We start from the raw sequence: 25728 nt of genomic DNA, 5'->3' as shown, positions 1-25728 counted from the left end.
GGGGATAAACCCTGGGGTTGGCCCTGATCAGACTCGAGTCTGAAGTTGATCCCATCGTAGGAGTCCTCACTCGCTAGGTCAATCCCCTTGGGTAGCACAAGCTTACCTCGGCAAACCCCTCCATTCGGCTAACTACACGTCGAATCCGTCCATTCGGCTAGTTACACGCCAAAGCTGTCCATTCGGCTAACTACACGCCGAATCCATCCATTCGGCTAAGTTACACGCCGAATCTGTCCATTCGGCTAGTTACACGCCGAATCTGTCCATTCGGCTAGTTACACGCTGAAGCTGTCCATTCGGCTAACTACACGCCGAATCCGTCCATTCGACTAAGTTACACGCCGAATCCGTCCATTCGGCTAGTTACACGCCGAATCTGTCCATTCGGCTGGTTACACGCCGATTCTGTCCATTCGGCTAGTTACACGCCGAATCTGTCCATTCGGCTAGTTACACGCCGATTCTGTCCATTCGGCTGGTTACACGCCGAATCCGTCCATTCGGCTAGTTACACGCCGAATCTGTCCATTCGGCTAGTTATGTGCCCAATCCCTCTATTCGGCTAGTTACACGACGAATCCTTCCATTCGGTCGTGCAATAGCCGAAGCCCCCTTCTGCTATACACCGGCTTATTCGTCGAATCCCAATCCCTCTATTCGGCTAGTTACACGACGAATCCTTCCATTCGGTCGTGCAATAGCCGAAGCCCCCTTCTGCTATACACCGGCTTATTCGTCGAATCGCCTCACCTAGCCTCTGATAATACTCGTCAACACTCCAGTTTGATTACACTCCTCACAGTGCCCTGGCCCACCTCATCATGATTTTCTGACAAACCCACGCCCCCTATACTTAATGCTATCTCTCTGCGGCTTGCCCCGCTGCCTTTTCGGATGGTGACAACATAACGCTTTACCGGCGATGGGACAAGGAACTCAATTATTCCTACCACTTCATTAATCATGATGGGACATTCCTTAAATGATGACGTGACAGGTATGCACGCTCATCTCCTATTAAAAAGACAACTCCGCTCCGCAGGTACTCTCTCTGGCTCTCTCGAACTCTCATTCTTCCAACTGCTCTTTCTCCTCTGTCGCTTTTTACTATTCATCATCTTCTTCCTCCATCCCTGACTTGATCGTCGGAGTGGTCGCGCCAGGGCACTCCCCTGGCCTTCCCACTGACGTTTCCTGTGGTCGCAGACCATCTCTGAAGCTTCTGCTACTCCTCATCTACTCCGACGAAGTCTCCGGCGATCGTGAAGCTCTCATCGTCTCCACCCTCTGCCACTGTTCAGAACCATCTACGAGGAGGTCCGGTGACACGCCCTGGAGCTGTTCTTAATCGGAACATACTACTTTCTCTCTTAATTTACACCATCCTCACCGGAACCCTAACTTGAGCGTCGAAGTAGCCTGTCGGGACTCTCTGACACCATTCTAATCTCTTCTTTTAAGTGTGCTTCAGGTTCAGATCAAGTCCCGCCCTTTGGCCCAACTTGAAAATCGTCCGCGTTAGATAGTTTGTTGAATGGTGGCTTGACCATCCGCAGTATCTGATCGAAACAGGGGGTTTAGGGTTTGACAATCTGTTCACATATGTTGGATTATAAATGGTGATATGACCTCAAGTTTCATCAAACTATTTCTCCTATGTGGCAATGCTCTTTTTCACAACTGGCATTCTAATCTCTTCTTTTAAGTGTGCTTCAGGTTCAGATCAAGTCCCGCCCTTTGGCCCAACTTTAAAATCGTCCGCGTCCGCCGCCACCCGAGTCCGCCGGCGAAAAACTCGGAATGGACCGAGGAAGAGTCTATAAGAGGAGGCTGTGATCAAATCCCTAGCCACCAGCCCGCCTCCTCCATTCCCTCTGCTCGCGTGACGCGCCGCCTCCCCCTTTCCTCGCACCGCCTCCCTCACCAGCCGAAGCCACCACTGCGGGACGCCGAAAGCCACCTCCGCCGACACCCTGCTGCCGGCCGCCGCGTGAAGACGCCGCGATCGCCGCCCGCCGCGTGGAGAAGCAGCCGCTGCCGCCTCCTTTGTTTCTGCTCACCTGCGACTGCTGACGCCAGCGCCGCCGACCGCCCGACACCGCACGCCGCCGCCTGCGACGCTCCCTGCACTGTCGCTGCCGCCAGGACACCAGCCGACGCCGATTTCCTCCAGATTGTGCCATGTTCGCATGGAGAAGACAAGCACAGCAGAGCTAGGAATTTTTAAGGTAAGGTTAATTAATTAAAGTTAGTTAATTAATTAAGATTATTAGATAGTAATTGATTAGCTAATTAATTAAGGATTAATGGTTAAGTTAGATAATGGATTAGTAATTAGTTAATTAAGGTTAATTAAGTTAATAGGGAGGATTCATCAGTTTAATAATTAGCTAATAATTAGTAATTAATCTCTTAAATTAATGATTAGAGGTGATTAATGGTTATCAAGTAGAAGTGGTTAATTAAGTATAAATTTAGTAACTGTTAATTTAATTAATGTAATTAAGGTATTACAGATTTGATTATTAGTTAATTTGATTTACTAAGATGTAATTAAAGAAGGATTAATTACATAGGCTAATTTGATTAGTTGTTAGATTCATAAAGGATGAGTTAATTAGGGTTAGGTTAACTATTAAGCCGGTTAAGGCAGGTTAACTTAATAATTACGCTTAAGTCATAGTTATGATTTCTGCTAGGTCGCCCAGAGAAGGCGCTATAGCACTTCGGAGAAGATCTTCGATTCCATTAACCCTAACGTCGAAAACCTAGTGAGTAGAGAAGATAAGGTAAGTACATCTCTCACCTGCAATATGAGTAGTTCCGTTGTTTTCCGTATTTTTCTATAAACATGATTTTGTTAAAGCATATGCATGATTTTGTTAAAGCATATGTAAATAGTAGAATTGCATGATATAAGAAGTAAGATATTGTAATATGAAAGAAAGTACTTTATTTTGATGTTAACAAGTACCGGACCGTGAGGTGTCCAAGGGATGGGCTCCATAAGTTGCCCCTAGGCCGCGAGGTGCCTAGTACGCTCTAATCGGCTTCGGTGGCTAGCTACCCCGGACCGATTAGGGATGCGCGCATTGGTACTTTGTCAGGGCCCAAATGATGGATGTTTAATATGTTTAATTATTATGAAATAGTATGTTTTGAAAATCCTCTCACATGTTTAGATATGAACATTCATGTTGCATAAATCAGTTATTACGAAGTTTTCTATGATTTTTGTGAGTTAGATGATGTACTTACTAAGCGTTGCTTATAGTTTGCATTCCTCATATTGCAGATAAATGAAAGGAAAAGTTATAGGAAAGAGGAGGCAGCTGGAGAAGTGTTTGATGTGTGGTGTCGGCGGAACCGCGGAATAAGATCAAGAATTATATAAATGTTTATTTTATGTCCAAGAATTTATATTTATTTCTTTTGCTTCCGCATGCTAAACAGAAAAAGAAAAGTTTATTTGAGTTATTTTATTTAATGAGTAAAAGTTAAGGAAAGTTTAAATACGTAACGTCCCCTATTAGTATAAGAAAGAGGGGGACGTTACAAATAATTACAATTCCAAGGCAGGTTAACTTAATAATTACGATTAAGTCATAGTTATGATTTCTGCTAGGTCGCCCAGAGAAGGCGCTATAGCACTTCGAAGAAGATCTTCGATTCCATTAACCCTAGCGTCGAAAACCTAGTGAGTAGAGAAGATAAGGTAAGTACATCTCTCACCTGCAGTATGAGTAGTTCCGTTGTTTTCCGTATTTTTCCATAAACATGATTTTGTTAAAGCATATGCATGATTTTGTTAAAGCATATGTAAATAGTAGAATTGCATGATATAAGAAGTAAGATATTGTAATATGAAAGAAAGTACTTTATTTTGATGTTGACAAGTACCGGACCGTGAGGTGTCCAAGGGATGGGCTCCATAAGTTGCCCCTAGGCCGCGAGGTGCCTAGTACGCTCTAATCGGCTTCGGTGGCTAGCTACCCCGGACCGATTAGGGATGCGCGCATTGGTACTTTGTCAGGGCCCAAATGATGGATGTTTAATATGTTTAATTATTATGAAATAGTATGTTTTGAAAATCCTCTCACATGTTTAGATATGAACATTCATGTTGCATAAATCAGTTATTACGAAGTTTTCTATGATTTTTGTGAGTTAGATGATGTACTTACTAAGCGTTGCTTATAGTTTGCATTCCTCATATTGCAGATAAATGAAAGGAAAAGTTATAGGAAAGAGGAGGCAGCTGGAGAAGTGTTTGATGTGTGGTGTCGGCGGAACCGCGGAATAAGATCAAGAATTATATAAATATTTATTTTATGTCCAAGAATTTATATTTATTTCTTTTGCTTCCGCATTCTAAACAGAAAAAGAAAAGTTTATTTGAGTTATTTTATTTAATGAGTAAAAGTTAAGGAAAGTTTAAGTACGTAATGTCTCCCTATGAGTATAAGAAAGAGGGGGGCGTTACACTGGAGCTGTTCTCAATCGGAACATACTACTTTCTCTCTTAATTTACACCATCCTCACCGGAACCCTAACTTGAGCGTCGAAGTAGCCGTTCGGGACTCTCTGACACCATTCTAATCTCTTCTTTTAAGTGTGCTTCAGGTTCAGATCAAGTCCCGCCCTTTGGCCCAACTTGAAAATCGTCCGCGTTAGATAGTTTGTTGAATGGTGGCTTGACCATCCGCAGTATCTGATCGAAACAGGGGGTTTAGGGTTTGACAATCTATTCACATATGTTGGATTATAAATGGTGATATGACCTCAAGTTTCATCAAACTATTTCTCCTATGTGGCAATGCTCTTTTTCACAACTGGCATTGAAGTGGTTGAGTGTTTGCAAGTTGGTCAAGTTTTCAATTCCAAATGGAAGGTTTATCAAGTTTACAATCTGCCTTGGGAGCTCAAAAATAAATGTACCGTCCAAATCCAGAGTTTGTAAGTCATAAAGGTTGAATATGGACTCTGGAAGACTCTTTATAACAGTATGTTTTATAGGAAGATAATGAAGTAATTTGAGATTGCCCATATTAGATCCGATGAAATTCAGATATATCTTCAAAACGGTATAATATTATTCATTTTGGGTCCAAGTTCTCATGATTTTATTTTTGGACTATACCCAAAAGACTTAATACCAATATAGATATCTTCATCTTATAATCCCAGAATCTTTTTCATGTATTTTCAATGTGAGACTTTGATTGTATCTCAACAACCCAATGAATCCGATAGCTCTGTGATGCTACTATGGCTTGAATCAAGTGCTCGTACATATTTCAATTTTTGGAAAAGATCCTGAAGGATTCCAAAAAGTGACGATCAAAATTTGCCTAGTCTTATAATATAAAATGTTGGCCGAATTTTACTTTATGTAATAAAAAGTGTCTGTAGAAGTTTTAGTTGTTGAAGATCTTTTATTGTCGGTAGAAATTTTAGTAGTTGAAGATTTTCTATGTTCACCTCAAGGGATTCCACACTGCCCAATAAGTGTCAAATCTTTTGAAATTTCTTTGCGTCAAATTTGTTATCTTTGATACAGAGGCACTCATCTTGTGTTACATATTGTGCAAGATCGTGAATAAGATCATGCGCCCCTTCTAGATTATCATTTGAAAGAATTTATAAATCTTAAATCATATGAATTCTATAAATTGAATAAGAAATCGGATAATCAAACATATAAGAAAAAGGATCTAATTTTAACGATTAACATGCCACAACATATTAATATACAAAACCAACAACAAAGAACTTAATTGGAGAGCTATTGTTCTTGTCCTATAACGTCAATTACTCGGTCCTTATGGAAGAAGATGAAGCGGAAGTAAAAGAATGGTCTTACAAAGGAATTAGGATGACAGTGCCGTAAAACTTTCATCAATGGAGAACGAAGGCAAGATGTCAATTAAAACCCTAAACTCTCAGGGACCAAACCCTATATATAGAAATCCGATCCATTATCAGCCCATAGATAATAACGGACTGAGCTAACGAGTTTTACATATTTAATACACATCTAATAATCCAAAATTTGATAAATCTTAGTTAGATCACTTAAATGAATTTAGTTCGTATCCGTATATATAAATTACAATTAAATCCACCTTAAGATATTAAATCCAACAATCTCCCACTTAGACTACATGTGATATGTATATGATGTACAACTATAACTTTCGTTGATCTCAAACTCTATGGATATAAAAATACCCCTATAAACAATCTGGTCCATTAACTTTATTGGTATAGGACTAAAGAGATCATAGCTATTATAAATGTCTGTAACAAGCTCCAATAATAATCACAATATCAATGTTATTAATGTCATTAATGACCTAAATTACCCAAAAAAGTCTAATCATTTTTACAAATAATTTATGCTAAACTGTAATAGTAAATCATGATTCAAACCTTATGATTCTAAAAGAAATCTGTATCATATTTATAAACAGCAAATACTAAACTACAGTAGCAAATCATAATACTTTATTTTAGGATATCAAACAAACATATAAATATCCATTAATATTTTAAACTTTAAGTACGTACAATAATCAAAATAAAATATTTATCTTTATTAATAAATATAGAGCAATAAAATATATATAGATTCTCGCTAGATGAATTTTTCTTCCATAAGGAGAACTCTCATTTCTACAACATGCGCATGAAACACCTTAGGCATGTAAGCCCTTAGTGAGTGGATCTATTAATATGGAATTTGCACTGATATGTTCTATCATCACTTGACAACTCTGAACTCTTTCTTTAACCACTAGAAACTTGATGTCGACGTGCTTGGACTTCGACGAACTACGATTGTTCTTGAAATAAAAGTTTGCAGCTTTATTATCACAATTGATCCTCAATATGTCATCCACATGCAGGACAAGTATAATAAACTTACTCCCACTAAATTGACATATATGCATCAATCAACAGGGTTTTCTCTAAATCCAAATGAGATAACCACTTGATTAAATTTCTGGTACCATTGATGGAGCATCTATTTTAAACCATAAATGGACTTCTTTAATCAACATACTAAGTTCTTTGAATATTCAGACTTAAAGTTCTCCGGTTGCACCATATATATAGACTCCTCAATGTCTCCATTGAAAAATACAGTATTTACGTCTATCTGATATAGCTCCAAATCAAAATAAGCTACAAGTATCTTGATTACCTAAAAGAGTTTTTCGTCGAAACAGGTGAGAAAGTCTCTTCTTGTAATCAATGTCTTCCTTTTGAGTAAATCCCTTAGTAACAAGACGAGTCTTATACTTTTCGACAGTGCCTCTTGAATCCCGCTTGGTTTTAAATATCCATTTACAATCAATGGATTTCATACCTTCAGGCAATTCGATAACTTTCTAAACGTCATTGTCTGTCATAGACTTCAACCCTTCTTTAATTTCATGGCATTAATCCACCTTTCAGATTAGAGCATCGTTTGACTTCTTGGAAAGAAATAGGATCACTTTCCAACCCAATGTCAAACTCGTCTTCCAGGAGATAAACATAATTATAAGACATTGTAGATCGCCTTAAAGGCACTTGTTCTTGAGGTGACTGAGGTATTTGCTTATCAATATGCGGTAATATCTTACTTTGAGTGGAGAGATCCTCCAACTGTATTGGAGATGTTACGAGAATATATCTTGATTCACTACTCCCTCTGGATGTGCAATATCCATGATTTGTTGTATGGTAACCATACTGCTACTGATTGAACTAGTAGTGACCATAAGATGATTGCTTATGTTTTCCTCAAAAATTATTTTCCTTACTTTATCACTTCTACTGTTCTCAATGAATTTAGCGTTTTCCGTTTCGAAGAAGGATCTATTAAAGGGATCATAAAATTTATACCCTCTAGACTTCTTAAAACCCACAAAATTATAGCTCATAGTTTAATTAATGTCAAGAATATATATATATAAGTATAGATAATAAAATATACAAATAAAGTATATAAATGGACTATTTATAAAATATCAAATACAATATTGTATTTTACTCTTTGGACTAAAATATAATTTGTTAGCGGTACTCTCTAATGTAACTTAAACATTAGCACATAATGAGTCTTCCTTTGGTTATGAGTTACCTTAAACATATATATATCTTACATAAAAGTAATTTTCCTTTGGGTCAATTATTTTTAGCATAGATATATGTTTATCGACACAAAATGTATTAAACCTATCTAATATGTCTTCCTTTGGACCAACATAATAATTCAATTTAATAACACGTGTGTAGATAGACCCTAGTAAATTTAACTGAATAGATAAGCACTTAATTAGTCTTAATAACTTAAAATATTAGATTTATCAATCGATTGATACCATATGGCAATCCAATGGTATTACTCAATCGATTTGAAAGCCTACTATATGCGACTTCAAGATCATCAATCGATTGATGATGAGTGTCAATCAATTAGTGTCAACCAATCGCTCTTAACACCAATCGATCTTCCTAATCAATCACAAACCCTTATGTGTTCGACATCTAACTCATCAATCGATTGTTGATTCTTGGTAATCGATTGGTGGTCATCAATTGATCACTTAAATTGATTACTAGAAGCAATCGAATAAGGTAACCGATTAAAATTAATTTTGTCATAATATTAAGACGGTTACTCACTTAGTCACCTTGAAGCAATGCTCATATGTGACAAACTTATTAAATATGATAGTGATCAAAGATTGTCACTGACTTCTTCGACAAGAAGAAGATCATGGTATTGAGGATGGTAATGGAAATTGTTAAGGAGCCCTACCATTGAGTCGAATAGAGATTATCAATTCTAGGAGTGCCTCGACCCATGGGTTAAAACAATTTCCTTTATCTCCCATGAATGCTACAAATTGGGCAAATGGGTTACTCGTAACGTCTAGAAAGATCCAACAAGTTAGAATACTTACATTTTTAACCGTAGAACCAAAGAGTCTAAAGGCTCTAGCGCCGCGATCTTTATTTTATTAGTCAATGGTGATCTCAATTTGCTATGAAATAATAGACAGTTGACTTAAAAACGTTGGACAGATGCCTTGTCAGTATTTTTCGATTTATCTGTGATGATTAATAAAAAATTTTATGAGGTAGATCATTCATTACTTTAGGATTAATCAGCGTAAATTGAATACTTTAAGTCAATTAAAAAAATTAGTGATCTCAATTTAATTTAATTTAATCAATTTAGTTGTAAATTATATTGGTTACGGCAAGTTTCAATATCAATTTGAGGAAAACTCGTATGTTATTTGTTTTAAATCGGATTAAATAGTTTGGATAAAATTACATTTTATCTAAAAAAACAAATATTATTTGATATAAATATGCAAAATAGTACATGCAATTCTGTCTATTCCTTTTGTTACACCCTCTCCGGTATCAAACTCCCAAAACTAACTCACAAGCTTAAGACCTCCGGCGACGTCCTCGCACTTCCCGACAAGCCTCATCACCTCCTCCTCCTCGCCTTCCTTCCTCTTCCTCTCTCCGATGCACCAGTAACCCATCGGAGCGTGAAAACATGGCTCCGTCGACACAGCTCGCCGGCAATTCACACTCTCCCCGCCGCCGTCAGGCCTCATCAGAATCCACGGCCTCAGTCCGGAGAGACCCTGCGGCACGTACCCAAACGTGGAATACCCGCTCGTGACCAGCACATCGCAAAAACTCAGCAGATACATCTCCATCAAAGCCTTCTTGTTGTGGTTCCGCTCCTCCGTATGCTGCTTCTCCTCGTGGCTCGGTTGATGAACGGCGATCACCTCGCCGTCGACGGTCGGGTGCTCGTTGTACATGCTCCTTAATCTCTCGTAGTATCCGGAGTACAACGTCGTCAAAAGCACTGCTTTTGGCTTATTTCTTCTCCATCTACTGGAATTCATGGCCCCCTCTATAATAACCTGTGGAAGTAGCCCTTCTTGCCACGAGCAGTTGAGGATTTGCGCGAGCATTTGGTCGGAAGAGATGGGAGCTGATCGAAAGACTCTGATTTGTAAGCCTACGATCTGCTCTGCATCTGCTAGATAAGCATGGTAGTACCTTGTGATGTAGCCCCAAACAGAGTTGGTCGGGTGGAGGAGGTACCTCCCCAAATGGTAGAACACATCGGCTTCGGAAAACATCAGTTTAAGCTCCTTCTCGTAAACAGAGCTCCGAAACAGAGCAGGGACGAAGTACTGGTTCGATCTCAGCAGCAGCCACTGGAAGCTTCGGAGTAGTAGCTGAGAGTCCTCGCAGAAGAAGCCATGGGCAGAGAATCTCTGATCATGCGTCAAGTGGAGGTAGAGATAGGGAGCGTTTTGGGGATTGCTGAGTGTCCAGGGAGGGTTTTCGTAGATGTTTAGAAGGTCGCCGACGGGGAAATCTTGCGGTAGGGACCACGAGGTGCCGGGGAAGGGCTCGCAGAGGAGGTCGAGGAAGTCGTCGGTGAGGTGGAGGAGGAGGACCTTGTCGTTGAGTAGGGCATAGAGGAAGGTGGAGACGAGGGCGATGATGCGGTTGCCTAAGCCGTCGGAGGGGACCCAGACGACGTAATTGCAGTCCGTGGTGGGTTCGCCGGCGGTATGGTTGGAGGAGGCGGAGGAGTTCAAGTGGTGAATGGCCTTCTCGAAGAGCTCGGTACCGGGGCCGCAACGCTTGTGCAGAGCTTCGTAGCGCCGGAGCTTAGCCACCAGGTGTGGTGACGGAGGGCGGCTTGGGTTCTTCCAGTAGGAGACGGCGTCGTAGCGGCTGAGGCAGGAAGCTTCGTCGAAATCGCCGGAGAGGAGGCCACCGAGAAGCTTGTCGTCATCGTCATCATCTCTTGGTGTCAAAGATCCATCCTTCCAACCTGCAAATGATTGATTACAACAACAGGAACAGGAATTGCATGAAATGAAGTCCCTGATGTCTCCTTCACACTGATCGAAGCAAATTTCTTACCTATTCTTGCTCTGATTCCATGAGGAAGGAGGCGATCTAAAGATGTGTTGAAGGCGGATTGAGTGACAAGGAGCAGCAGAGGAAGAAGCATCAAACAGGTGATCGTCATCGCTCCAGTGGTCTTCTTCACCCAACTGCTTTGCCTCTCCATCTCAGGCTTGCTTCTTCCTTGCATTTCCAGATCGCCGGAGCTCTTCGACCGCCTCCGCTCCATCTCAATCGCTGCTGCTTCTTCTTCTTCTTCCCGCGGTGCTTGCGGCTTCATTGGCTCTTCAACCTTCTTCATGTGTCTTCTCAGCTAAAGGCTTGGGATCGACGTTTCTGTGTGGAGTGCAAAAGCAAGCACTTATACGATCAAACAGCAGCATTGAAGGAAAGTTAATTGCGATCAGAAGCAAAAGACCTCGGAGAAAGTAAAATAAGTATCGCAGGGTTGACTTTGAGTGACGATATCACATGGCCGTGTTCTCTCCTTCAATTCATTGAGCGGTTTGTTGACTTTGACTGTAAAAAGTGCCTATAAATTTTAAAAGGCATTTCAAATTTAGTTTTTTTAAAAAATTATCTCTGATTTAATAAAAGATAAGTTATCAAAATTGAGCATCCCTTTTCTGTTATTTTTAAAACATTATAACAACATTTTTTATTTTAAAAATATTCTTATTTCGATATTATTATAGCAACCACACAAAATAACTACTATAATATACGTAAAAAAATCGATTTAATTCGATCAAAAAATTATATAGTGTATTTTTATTAAAAAAACTCTTATTAATTTAATTAAAATTATTTTAAAATAATCAAAATTATTGTAGTTGGCTGCTGCAACATACCAAATGGCTACTAATTAAATTGTAGTAGCCAATTATTAGCTGCTATATTTGAGTAGCCATTAAATTTTATTTCTTTTACGGTGATTTTGATCTTTTTAAAGTGATTTTATCAGGATTAATTAATATTGATCGAAGGGTATAAAAATATTATATAAAAGCACATTAGGTATAGTTTGACTAAATTAATTTAAAAAATAATTTAATTTTACGCCTTGTAACTAAGGAGAGATTTTTTTTATGAAAAGATAAATATATATATCATAACAGAAAGCACACCATACAATGATCAAGAGTCCCTTGCTCATATCATGTCTATGTTAGATTAATAAGTAACCGAGATATAACGTACATGTACCCAAATGATATCATCACTCTCTCTGTGTAGCAACCATGAAATGTGATACGATTGATTGCCCATCTGCCATGAAGAAACATGGGAGATCAAGTATCGATCGGACTCTGTTATCAATCTCATACAATCATTTCCAATAAGAGCTCTCGTGCCAAATGCACCCCAATATCCTCCTCTAACTATCCTCCATCCTCTCCGTCCTCTAGGGGGACCAACTCCACTAAGCTTCAGTGCAATGCCAAACGAAATGATGTTTGAGTATGCTCGCATCTTCTCCTCCATCTACCTTGCTCCATATCTAGTATCTGTCTCGTGCATGGCTAGTCGGGTATAGTGTAGTGTCGTCGTATCATGCTCATATCCGAGCAAGTGTAGAGTCCTCATGTGTCTCCTTGCCCACCACGCCTTTTGATATGATGTCTATGTTTGATTCATTTCAGGCGTAGACGGATCACTCTTTTGATCTATAAGTAGGGATGTTCTTTTAAATTTTGCACTTAATAAAATTGATTATTTTTTATTTTTAATAAGTATTTATAAAATATAAAAAATATTTATTATAAATTTAAATTTACTTAAAATAATTAAATTTTATTTTATAAAATTAAATTTTATTTAGTAATTAGATTGCTAGTCAATTATTTTCTATAAATCTATATTCATGTTTTTATGAATATGATATTTTTATTGTTTTATATATTTAGAAATATTTTTATAAATTTAAAAGGAAATGTATTTTTATGGATGTGATTCTTTTTTTATCTTATAAAATTAAGATTATTCTGTTAATTATACAAGATTGAAGGATGTTTTTTTATTAATGGACAACAACTCATTTCCTATTAAATCAATTTATAAAAATATTTTTAAAAAAAAATAAATTTGAAGCTCTTTAAATGCTCAATAAATTCATCTTAAATAGTGTTGTAAGGGAGATTGTTTTTGATTGCAAATGGTCAAAGTGAAAAAATAGTATAGTTCATCCCAAAAACCAACGTAACTTAATAAAAGGAATGAGAATGAATCAATTTGTTCTACAAATCAAGTTAATAAGATAATGCTATTACATTCCAACATTGCTTAATTCTTCAAAAATGATAATTTCATTCCTGTCAGTTGCATTCTGTGAAGTATTTTATAAAGAGCACAAATAAAAAAATTTATCTAAACAAGAATCAACAAGCAAGGAAGCTTTGGACCTTGTCAAGTGCATTTATGGGAGAATTGTAATGTTCTCCTGTGATCCTAAACATATTCTATATACATTGTTAGCATCTTAGCCTCTAAGTTGATAACAACTGTTCGAATGGACTCCTTCTGATTGTAAGATATCCTTTCTTTGGATGAATGGATGAAAGGATTGATAAACAAATGCAAATGAATGAGGTACAAGTGTTTGCATCAGGTGTCATCCTTAACTATCATCACTTGATGACTTTTTCCCTTCCATCGCTTCCTTTTTATCGTGACAACTTTGGCACAGGAAAGGGCCATCCCACGCGCGAGAATTTTCTGGTTGTTGTTGTTCAGATGAATCAGAATGGATTGAAATTCCTTCACCAGGTTTCAGCTCTACTTGGCAAACTGCACATACAAAAAGCTTGAACAGGTTGCAAATGGGATAGCCAACCTCTAGCCTGAAATTCACACAAAAATGACATCTATCATAAGAAATATACAGTTAGTTAATGAAATCATGTAACACAACCATTTGAGTAAGCTTCTACAACAATAAACACAATTTTAAGTACAAGGATGCACTAAGATTACTAATGATATAGTTTGCATGGAGTTTAGTCAATCATAAATTGGAAGCAATATGACTTGTTCATTTTGATGTAGTTAAGACTAATTTACTAATACCCAAAGCACATAAAAAAGTCTCTTTTAAGTTCAAATTTAACCTTTGTTCCAATGATGCAGATCCGTCCTCAAATAGTTCCTCCACCATATCTGACTCTATACAGTCCTTATCTGATTGAGAGGATGGCTCATTAGACTTGCGTCGAAATATATTTTTGAATACTGCCATCCCTTGCTTCTTTTGTGGTGGTGCAGAAGGTGTTAACTTGTCTGATGGTATCAAATCAACCACAATGCAAGTAGTATCATCTCGTAGTCCTTTTACTTGCACGGCTTCCTACACATCAAGAGAAATGAAACATGAAGAAGAGTATTTGTGCCAATGTAGTCGTCATCGTCATCATCCCACACTTGTCCTAACTACATATATGTCAATGTGAGCTATGAAAATGGTTAGGATATAGTACTTTAACAATTTGGTGGGCAGCAGCTTCTACTGAGAGACCTCTAGAGCAATTGCAAGCCGTTTCAAATGACAATGCATCCCAAACACCATCACTTGAGATGATAAGCCGACCACCAGTGTTGGATAGCTATAATAATTTGTGTAAATTTGTCTTAATAAGATTCTAAAATGTGACAACCATCAAAGAGTAATAAAAGATAGCAAAAGTGCTCACTTGTAAAATTCAAACATCTTAGATATCGTTCAACATTTGTAGGTATACAAATAAAAAAATAAATGGAATTTTTAACATACACACGGATCTATGGTATTTTGCCAAACAACAACCAATGAATCAATAGAACATAGTCAATATACTCTAAATATTTTCATAGGGGGGGGGGGGGGGGGGGGGTCTTAAATATTAGAAAACCGCATCATTGTTGGAAACTTGAATGAATGGACTACCTTTAACTTGGCCAGCTAAGCATTTTGGTAAGTGGTTCAGTCTAGAAAGTTAATGTGTTTATCTCTCATTAGGGTTGGTCGTAATAGTTGGTTTCATACTAGACCTACCTTTAGTCTTTGTGAAATTTTATTGGTTAGGCCTCCTATATCATCGACTAGGATTTAGAGCCTTCATGAGGATGTCAAGTTCCAATTATGAGAGATTTAATCTCACATGCCAAACTTATATGCTTGGATGAGTAATTAAACTTGAGCTTGGGTATTTTTTAGTTCTATTAAGTTATGATAATGCTTTTGTTTCGAACAAATTGTTATAAAACAAATATAAGAAAACCTTTATGTCACTGTATAAATAAGAATGAAACCTAAGGAAACTCATGTTTAGAAGTATAGTTCTGCAAATCACATGAACTAAGCATATAGAAAGGTATTTTGATATCACAATCATCACAAACAACATAGGGAACCAAATATACAATGACAATATGGTTGTAAAATTATTCATAGCAGCAGTTTCTGAAAATAAAATCACTAACCTTTACTTGCTTGACGTAAGGAATAGGTACAATCAATTCACCTGCATTCATGTCCCCGATTGATCTTGATATACATAAACCACCTGGCCAACATCTAAGAGGGCCAATCTGGAGAAGAAAAATATCGTCTGCATTAGAAACAAATATTGGAAACGGAAAATACAAGAGGACCAAAGCAAATAGAATTAGATTATGAGAAATTAATGTAAATGCAAATGAATAGACCAAAATTTTTTGCAAGTCTCGAACCATCACCTTTTATTGAGATTTAAACATTTTCTATATGTATGTATGACTATCTTTCAGTTCTGGTCATCTAGCAATGTACACCTCTAAACATATTTCCAGACTCCAATGAATAATAAACTATGATTTTTCACATCCGTTTCACTTGTTTCCTGTTATGTTTATTTCCTAATTAAGTCTATCACGCAGACTCACAATCCAACTCCCCTAAACATAAATCTTAGCCAAGCAACGACTTAAATGTAGTAGTTCTATCTTATATTAAAAACCTCATGGACATTCAGAAGAATTATTTTCATGAAATCATTTCAAGAGGTTTAGTTATTGCAAAATTTCATAGCAAAAAATATGGTTAGAACACAGGACCACAACAAAAAAGGGAAAATGTAACTCTAAAAAGTGTTGTTGCTCATAAGAGGAAACTATAATAAGATACATTTTATGAATAGAGATTTCATAATAGCAGCTTAATTAAGTTTGATAACTGAAGATCTTAAAATAAACTATTGCAAGTTATGAAAACAACTAAACAAAAGTTCATAGTAGTTGAAGAAAAAAGACTAAGTAAAGATTTTAATCATAAGTTTATAGATCATAAAGATGAAAATGTTGAAAAAGTATGGCACTAAAGACCTCTGCACCTCTACCAGCATTCATTTTCCCAACCCCTCCTCCACTAGCTTTTACTCGCTCAACCCTGAATAAAAAGATAGATATAAAACATAGAAAAAACCATAATAGCTGCCAATCGAGAAAAGAAAAAAAAATACAATCCAAATATACTCACTCTTCTTCATTAACTTCAAATCGATGATCTGCCGACAATAGATAGATGGAACCTTCAGCAGACTCAAGTATGCATTGTGAATCGCCAACTGATGCTACTGTTATTATCCATCCATCTATAATGACAAATGTCACAGTAGTTCCAGAAGAACGACCTGAAAAATAATCCATAAAAAACAGTTAAATATCATGCATCAATAGACAAATTTAAATCATAAGCTAGATGAGTCAGTATAAATGAGATAAAAGGAATTATAACAGATAGGTTGTAACATATTACTTCCATCAAAGACCAATACATTTGGAAAATAACAATTAGAAAGCCAAGGAGTCATGTTTTGTAATGTGGCACAAAGAAATTAGTCACACAAAAGGTCAGTAGGAAGGATGCCAGTGACATTTAATTCATTTATCAAAACAACAAGACAATTGTAAAATTTATGGGAGATAAGCATGTAACCCTCATACATAGAGAAATTTTACTTCATAAACTCTTTATTATGTTCTTAATCTAGGAGTTCCTTTGCTTGTGCTTGTGAAACTATGATTCGATGTACTATCATGGATGGAAATGAACACATCTTAGAAAGCTACATAGTAAAAGAAAGAGAAATTTTGCATATACTTATCTCTTTTTCCCAACAATAACGAGAATATAATCTGGGATGAGAAAATGTCTATTCAAAGAAATGCAATTTGCAAGCATGAATATTTGTGGGGGGAAAAATACCAACGAAGGATTACTTTATAATTTTGAACTTGCAAAATTGGAATATTAAGAATCAAAATGATACTAAAACCAATACCTTTAGCTTGAAAGTCTTTGTCTGTTTTAACAAATCCAGCAACCAAAGCTCTTGGTAGTGCTGCCACCCATTCATCTCTACTCAGATTTGCAGGAATGGCATTTAAGATATTATTCAGAAGATATTCCTCAGAATATATAGCAGCTGCAGAACCATTATGCCCATCAAATAGCTGCACAAAAGAAAGATCATACAAATATACAAAATGCCAAAATGATTACTAAATTATTTTTTAGCCAACCTAGAGAACAACAATAGACAACCTTCAAATCCGCAAAAAGTAAACCGAAATAATACACTCTTGAAAGTAAAAGGCATTCTGATTAGAATGGAAATAAGACCTGTTTGAAACTCAAAATGATGAATAGGGCCAAGTCATGACCAATTCCAATTCTGCAATCCAACCCAAGAAACAACTTGAGATAGAATTGATAGCTTGTGAACACTCGTTTCACCAACAGTGCCATTTACGTATGTTTTAAAAAGACAAAAACACAACACAAAATTGTTTGATGATCTTTATGACCATAATAACATTTATTTCCTAGTTTCAAATAACTATAGAGACCATAATCCAATCCGTCACCAAGAAGAAACAGTAAACACCTTGAAGTATGATCGTGGAAAAGCAAGATTCCAATTCTTTTTTGAAAAAATAGATATTTTGCTAGAATTACCGCAAATACGGAGAAGGGAGTGACTCCTTCACCAGTTTCGCGTTCGCAATCGACCTTCACAAAGGTGAAATCCTCCCCCTTTTTGCTCTGGTTGGCTTTCCCATACAAAATCTCAGGGTAATCGATCTTCTCGGAGGAAGACTCCTTCTTTAAAAGCAACTCAAGCGGCATTGCTCTCCCCGTCTTTGATGCCATGTTCGCGAGACCAAAACAAACCACAAAACCCCACGAAACTTCACCGCCACCGCCGAAAGCTAGAATATGCCTCCTCCTCTAGTTACCATGCAAAATGCATTCCCTTCATTTGCAAGAGGACTAATTGGTCCCAGAAAAGATCAAAAGTAGAGTTTGAAGTCGAGATTGAAATAGTTCATCGTCCAAATCGATTCCGACAAACAGGAGGAAATCTAGGAGGAGGAGGAAGAACAAGAATTAGAAGAAAGAACGATCAATGACGCAAATGATGGATTGGAGCATTTGATTTGGACCCAATGGAGCAGAAAAGAGAGTCTAATTTGGAGAGTTCGATTCAAAATCTCTCCTTTCTCCCTCGCGGAAGAGAAGGTGGGCCTTTGGGATGGGTCTCTCCTCCAATAATTACATTTCGCACTTGGTGATTCGGTACGCAAAAGTGTACTTCGCCTAATACGTGATGTCGTTTTTCATCAACGGTTGAGAATGACGAGAGTGAGGATTGGGTGTTAACTTTGGGTAAGGATATATATTTCGCGCTAATTATAAATTGGAAGCATGTGAACATCAAGATTGATAAGAATATCTACCTATTTATATCTTTTGCTTTTACATACAAGTAAATCATAAAGTTTTATCTTGAATTTTATAGAATTATTATAATTTTTAAGATGATTTATTTTTATTTAGGATACTTGAGATGTCAAAATGTGTTAAAATAATGTCAATAGGATGATAGATTTAGTTGATGCTTAAATTGCTCATATTTTAAATAGGATACAAATAAACTGAAAATTTGCTATTTTTGTCCTCCAATTTGGGAAATTGATTCAATAAGATTAACAAGAGGCTAAATCATAAACTTCTGTTATGTACAAAATTAACATTTCCTGATTACAATTATACTGGCATACACTTTATTTTTCAAGAAAAAACTATATAAAGAAAAAAGATTTGCATAATACAGGTGCCATCTACCATTTCTCAACCTACAAGCTAGGCAATCAAAGTATATTTTACAGATACTCAGAGAACTTTCACAATCTTGAGCGTCGTATGAACCTCATCGGATTCATGGGATGGCTGCGGTGGCCAAATCTGAAACATTGTTTCCCTTTGAAGGAAGTGTTTGGCTTTATATCCCAACCCTCTACATTCTCCGGGATGCATACATCAAACAAAATTTGACTTAGAACGCCTTGTGGATTGATGCTCGGTAGAGTGAATGACTTGCCATCGCTTGAAGAGCTCCCATTCTTCATTTCGAAGTTGCCGTTTGGGTTTGGTAAGGCAAAGTGATCATTGGGTTCGATGACAGCTCTTCTTAGGCTTTCATTCGAGGTGATTGTCGCTTCACGCAGACTACAAATAGACTCCACTATACTGTTGCAGGCATTTCCAAGATCTGCAGTTGCTCCATTGTAGTTACATCTCTGGGAAAAGGTTGCGGCTGCCTTGTCCAGCAACTCAATGACATTACAGTGGTATTCATTTCGATGATGCTTATAATGCCCTGCAGAATCAATGTACAATTAGAAAGCAATCCAAATTTCTCGAAAGCCATCAAAGGGACAGAGAAGAATGGCATATCAATCAAGGTTTGAGTTTTAATTTTCTAATTCCATTCCATCAGGTTTCCCAAGAATTTTTACAAGACGATACATGATTCCAGTTCCATGGTGTGGCTTTGCCATGACACAGTTTGATAAGTTTGGGAAGTAGTTAGCATAATGCTAGAAAATTCATGAATATGAAAAATTAATAAGATTTCACAAATATGCTGGCTAAAGTTAGTATGGGGGTAGTTGCACTATCGTAGTTTTGTCTTTGATTACAGAAAGCACAATATACAATTGCCTCCAAAGATTATCATGTTGAAACGATAACTCTAGAAAATAAAATAAAAGCTCACCTATATGAGGAGAATTGCTCCATTTTACAAGTTTGACGTCACCACCAAGCTCCTTAAGACGTTGAGCAAAGTTGAAGATAGTTTGGCATGAGGCAAATTCATCATCCTCAGAGCAAAATATGAGGAAAGGACCCATACTCTGCAGGCATATTAAAACCAACAATAGATTACTCTCCATGGATGCAGAAAAGAATAACGGAAACCTAAATATAAGAATCATTACCACTGATGAGTACAAGATCTTCCAATACTCAGTACGCTGTGCATCAAATCTACCTGTGAAAATAGTACCAAGACCAGACGTCATGGCTCTTGCTACCCATGAGGTTATTCTTGTTGGTCTAAACAATCTTTGAGCACTTGGATGATGGATGAATTGAGCAACCGAATCATTGGTGAAGTCTATTGGACCAGAATCGTGTATTTGACCACAGATGGCCTCTCTAATAAGCTGATATTCATCCTTTAAGACAAGAAAATAGGTTTTGGAAGAAATTATCTTAGGACAATATTTTCCTCATGAAAGAATTAATATGTGGAATAACTTGAAAAGAACAGGAAAAATAAAGTGCATCAAGATTCAGCAGCAATTATTGGCTCCTTAATTCTCATTCCATGACAAGTAATAATAATTCCTGGTTGTTAGGTAACACCTAAGATGGCTAATGGGCTTTGCAAACAAATTAGCATACCATTATAATGCATTCACTATAAACATCCTCGAAGTATAATGAGTTATTACTAACCCTACAAATGCATTTCAGGAGCCTTTATCATTATGCCATAAAGGTATTGACTAGCTAGGGTGGATAACATATAAACAGAGTCACCAAGTTAAACAATTAAGGAATTGGAAGGAAATTTTTTCATTGATGTAGTAAACTGAATTTTGATAGAAAAAAAATACCAGTATATGCCCTCCTTGACACTTCCCATCGAGAACCTATCATAAGGGAGGAAAACTGTAATTTGAGTAAAAAATAATTCTACAATGTCATTAGGTAATCAGTAAAGAACAAAAATATGATTGGGAAAATTTTGTAAAGTTTAATGGAGAATATGTCATGCATTTGGGCCAGAATAACAGCACAAACCTGAAGAATTCTGTCCATGCAACCTTTTGATCCCAAAGAAAAACTCACAAGGACAATAGGTAACCGCTTGATCTTTATAACCTGTTAATTCATATGCAAAAGGGTTCTAAATAAGTTACACTACTTGTAATATACAAATGGATGTCAGGAAATAGGATGTAAACATTAAACATAAGCCTGTTGGAAGTCCCAATAAGTATTGAGTATAAATAGAAAGTGAGAACAGAAACACTAATGTAGCTTAGTAGTGAAAATTGAAAGAAAGCAACTGTTGTATAGACCATAATTTGACTACAAATATAGCCATTTAACATTAATACTAACCTTCACAAGCTCGTCGAGTACACCATGGGCTAGTGAAGTGACCTTGTCAGGGAAATACCTGCAAAAGAATCTCAAATTAAAAAATCAAACTACCTGAAAGCTTGGTCTTTTAAATGAGAAAAAATGTTGACAACACAAAGAACCAGTGTTGAATGCACAGGAACTAAATATACACTCAAGTCTGTCAAATCCACAGCTGCAAATGGCATAATTTTTGTTGGAGATTATTCTTGCATCTTGAAAATGAATATCAGCATGCTTTGGACACTCCCATTAATGATAAAAATTACAAATACTCAATATAGATGCCCTTAGAAAAAAAAATCGGCATACCTATAAAAAGAGAAAAAAAGGAAAACAATGTGCATCGATGCAAAGCAGATGATTTGACATTGAACACTCACAGAGCCCATCCATAATGGTTGAAGCCAAGACCAGGGATTTTTTTTCTTACTATATTATTTATGATTCATAGTTGGTGTCTCTATGTGGAAAATTTTCTTACAATGTGACACTATTTATATTTTCTATTGCAGTATGCTGTCAATCTTAATAGAAAAATGAGGTGAACTTTGGTCCATTGTAAATGCAAAGAAAATGATAAGAGAAAAAAAAATAAACATTAAAATTGAGAAGAAAGAGGTGGAACAGATGTATTACAGACAAATGCATAAAAGGAAGATGTAGGACACTACTACAGTCATATAAACATGTAAGAGGCACCATAATTGAGTACCACAAATAAAAATTACTGTACTAAGATTACTGTAAGAGAGAAGAACACTCTGAACTTCTTAAAAAAAAAGGAGAAGTGACAATCAAAAGGGTGTTATTTGAGATTAAAGTTTCTTGATGAATTACTGAAGTAAATTATTTATTCTTCGTCGCTATTATGGCAGAGAAGTACATAACAAAACATGTCTATACATACAATATCATAAAATATGATTATTTTTAATGTTGATGAGGAAACAAATAAAGCAGAAAAGAAAATAATTTTGAAAAAAAAATTGAAGATAAATTTTTAATTGGCGCATCTGAGATAAAAAGAAAGAAATTGAAAAATATTCAAGAATTTGTGCATTTGTAATAAATGAGAGATTTGATTTTTGTCATTTGATAATTAACAGTTTTTATTTCAGTAATAAATAGAGAATTAATCATAATCCCTATTAGAATTATTATATTTTCTTATTTAGAATATTTATTTCCGTTTTCACTATAAAAGAAGTCAGAGTCATGTATTTAAACATCTTTGTTTGAATTAATAATACCAACAATTTCAAATTTGACTTCTTTGTTTCATTAGTTCGATTTTGGTGCTACTTAAATTTTAAGAAAAGAAAGCTCATGCCTAGAAAAGAATATTTCAAAAAGATCAATCCGACCTCATATCTATATCTCGTATGCACTCCCCCAGCAAGATAATACTATTCAGAAGCAATTGACAACAATTTATTTGAAGAATAAAAGGGAAATCTAATTAAGATGAAAGTGGAATAATTATGTTTTAACAAACTCCTCAAGTAATTGTTCCACTTCCCACTAATGATACAGAGCAACGTAATTGAAAATGCATGGTCAGAAAAGAGTGCTAATATAAACAGGCAAAATACATATGTTAAATTTTAACTCTCAAAAGCCAAATAAGAAATGATTATAACTCATTTCACATTTAGTAATGTAATTAACATACAAAAAGAAATAGAACCTGTGAATAAGAATGTAAAAATACTATTAGATAGTGGAGAGTACCAGAATCTGCTTTTATTTTATAATACTTACTATTAGATAATGGAGAGAATCATCGTCTTCTTTATTTTATAATAATGAGCATAATCACACCAGAATCTGTCATATTACAAGACCCTTTTAGTAAACTCCGCGAATAAACATGACAATTTTGTTTCTAGTAAATTTTGAGGGAACGATGAATAACAGCAGTATCCGTGCATCGTTTGTGTTAACCCGAACAGTAACTATGAAGCATAATAAAAGTTAATTCTTAACACAAGAACCGAGAATAAGAAATCCTATTTGTTGAGAACTGAAGTGAAGATGATAAAGATCGCAACTTGACAGATCCAATCTAATACATCCAAAATGTCAACAAAAACAAGTTCTTTTCTAAAACAAAAAAAAAATCAACTGAAAAGCACTGAAACAACCCAAACATCAAAGAAATCAAATAAAAAGATATGGAGCAAGCAGCTTACAGCGTGAGGAAGTCGACGTGGCAGACAAGAGTACTCCAGCCCAGAGACCAGTACAGATCGACGAAAGGCTTCAGATCGCTCTCCTGGCTCGAGAGCCACGAAAAGAGCACGGCGATTCCCTTTGCTTCCCTCCGCGACTCTCCCTCCGACCTTCCCCAGTAGAACCGCCCTCTCTCCCCCCACATCCGGCCAAATTCCACGGCCAAAGCCTCGATATCCTGATTTATCAGACCTCGTCGACGAGAACAAGAACCCTATCGTATGTAGCGTACGTCCACCCAGCGAAATTAGAAGGAAACGAATGGAAACAAGAGGAGAAAAGACGCGGTCTTCTCCACCCTTTCGTCCATAGGAAGCCTTGAATTATTTGGATAGGATCGGCACGCGAGCACATCGTGCCGTGAACAGAATTTTATAATCTCTCATTTCATACCAACTTCGTTACCCTCCTTACCAATGGAGAAACGTCGAACTCCTCGATGGTCCCAGTGCTATCGCCAATGATCGGCATCTCCAATGTAATACAAGATTTCTGAAGGGATTTGTAAAATTAAAAAGTTAAATAAAAATTTTTTAATCATTGTAGATATAAGATTTGAGATTTTAATTTAAGTTTTAATAGTTAGAATTCTAAATGAATTTTGATTATAATTTCTAATATGTCATATTAAATATATAAAAATTTAGTACTATTTTCTCAATTAAAAAAATATCTTTTAAATTTCATTGTTAGAGCTTTTTGGTCAAACTTTTTCATTTCACGAACCTTTTTTAAAAGCTTGCATTGGAGATGCTAAAAAAACAGTAATGAAATTTTAAAAAAAAAATTTCGGAATTAATCATGTGTATTGATTAGTAATTAATTAATAATAAGATTTAAAATTTATAGAAAATTTTTTATTATGAAGAAAATAATAAATTTTTATACATTTAATATAACATATTAGAAATAAAAAAAAACATTTAGAATTCTAACCAGATGACATAAGATAAACGTGTAAGTGGGAATAAAAAATATATATTATGGTGATTAAGCAAACCTTAGTAACATAAAAGTTATTATCTAAGAAGAAAGGTAATATTATTTTTTTATAATCTTGATATATAAAGAATTGATATATGATGCTTTAGAGATCCATCAAATATTTTTACTACTTTTTTTTCTGAAAAAAAAAAGATGTATCCACGTCGATACGTATCTTATTGGAAATGTAGGAGGAAGAGTGAGATGGAAATTACTTAAATTAAAACATGGATTAGCTCTAAATTTTATCTTTTATGAAAATGCCCTCAAAAGTTTTAGAATCATAAAAATTACTCTTTAGATTTATTTTCAAATTCCAAATTATTTTGCACCTAATTATTGACATTATTAATTCACAAAAGAAATAAACGTGCTACTTTACGATCTCCAATAACACAAGTTTGAGAATATTAAGGATTTTTTTTGTTCATTTTTAAACTTCAAAGTGTCTTTTTAAAAAAGATAAACCTCAGGGTTAAAATAAAATTTTCCCTTAAATTTATAATTTTCTCGACAATCCATTTCGTATGCAGATAAAATTTCTATTAAATTTATTAATTAATATTTTATACTCTTATCCTTTAATCCTATTTATATGTAAATACACTAAAAATAGTGGTAATTATGTGAAAACAAATTTTAAAAGAGAAGGATACAGATGTCTTTTTCCCTTTAATAATCATTTAGAAAAGATCTATAAAATGATAATCTAATGCATTTTGCATAAGGAAAAAACACATATGATAAGCCTTTATTTTAAAAATTTCTTCTTTAATAATTGATTGAGTGAAAAAAAGACTTATAAAATGAGAATTTATAAACAACTAGCAAGATATATTTTTGCATACATTAAATAATTTATTGTATAAAAATGAGAAAAAATTGATTTTCCATAGAAAAAAGTGAGGATTTTTTTCTCGACGAATTAAAAATAAATAAATTTTTAAGGGGTTAATTGAATTATCTTTTATATTTGTGTACCAGATAAACCCATCATTCGATGGTATACGTCCAATTCGTGATCGGAGAAGAAGAAAGCG

The 25728-nt window shown here is 35.8% G+C and overlaps 3 protein-coding genes and 1 pseudogene across 3 annotated transcripts; all 4 read right to left on the bottom strand.

The window, feature by feature from the left end:
- Nucleotides 1-4795: 4795 nt before the first annotated feature.
- Nucleotides 4796-6256, bottom strand: LOC141815081 (uncharacterized; annotated as a pseudogene).
- A 3187-nt stretch (nucleotides 6257-9443) lies between these two features.
- Nucleotides 9444-11122, bottom strand: LOC141814122 (galactoside 2-alpha-L-fucosyltransferase-like). Its single transcript, XM_074702087.1, has 2 exons — nucleotides 10972-11122; nucleotides 9444-10879 (listed from the first exon to the last, which is right to left on the bottom strand). Exons 1-2 carry the CDS (start codon nucleotides 11120-11122, stop codon nucleotides 9444-9446), a joined length of 1587 nt encoding a protein of 528 aa, XP_074558188.1.
- Nucleotides 11123-13507: 2385 nt separating this feature from the next.
- LOC141814510 (putative protein phosphatase 2C 12) lies at nucleotides 13508-18198 on the bottom strand. Its single transcript, XM_074702468.1, has 8 exons — nucleotides 17927-18198; nucleotides 17250-17421; nucleotides 16445-16598; nucleotides 16291-16354; nucleotides 15412-15519; nucleotides 14430-14555; nucleotides 14064-14299; nucleotides 13508-13796 (listed from the first exon to the last, which is right to left on the bottom strand). The coding sequence occupies exons 1-8, from the start codon at nucleotides 18119-18121 to the stop codon at nucleotides 13574-13576; spliced, it is 1278 nt and encodes a 425-aa protein (XP_074558569.1). The 5' UTR covers nucleotides 18122-18198; the 3' UTR covers nucleotides 13508-13573.
- A 771-nt stretch (nucleotides 18199-18969) lies between these two features.
- LOC141815599 (uncharacterized) lies at nucleotides 18970-24015 on the bottom strand. Its single transcript, XM_074703551.1, has 7 exons — nucleotides 23665-24015; nucleotides 21449-21506; nucleotides 21125-21205; nucleotides 20938-20973; nucleotides 20254-20493; nucleotides 20031-20169; nucleotides 18970-19631 (listed from the first exon to the last, which is right to left on the bottom strand). The coding sequence occupies exons 1-7, from the start codon at nucleotides 23847-23849 to the stop codon at nucleotides 19156-19158; spliced, it is 1215 nt and encodes a 404-aa protein (XP_074559652.1). The 5' UTR covers nucleotides 23850-24015; the 3' UTR covers nucleotides 18970-19155.
- Between the last annotated feature and the right edge of the window lie 1713 nt (nucleotides 24016-25728).

The sequence above is a fragment of the Curcuma longa genome, chromosome 21, assembly GCF_044706935.1.
Source record: "Curcuma longa cultivar G26 ecotype Majalengka, Jawa Barat chromosome 21, ITB_CL_G26_1.1, whole genome shotgun sequence".
Lineage (NCBI taxonomy): Eukaryota > Viridiplantae > Streptophyta > Magnoliopsida > Zingiberales > Zingiberaceae > Curcuma > Curcuma longa.
The sequence above is the reverse complement of the archived record's forward strand: the minus strand, read 5'-3'. Positions and strand labels throughout refer to the sequence as shown.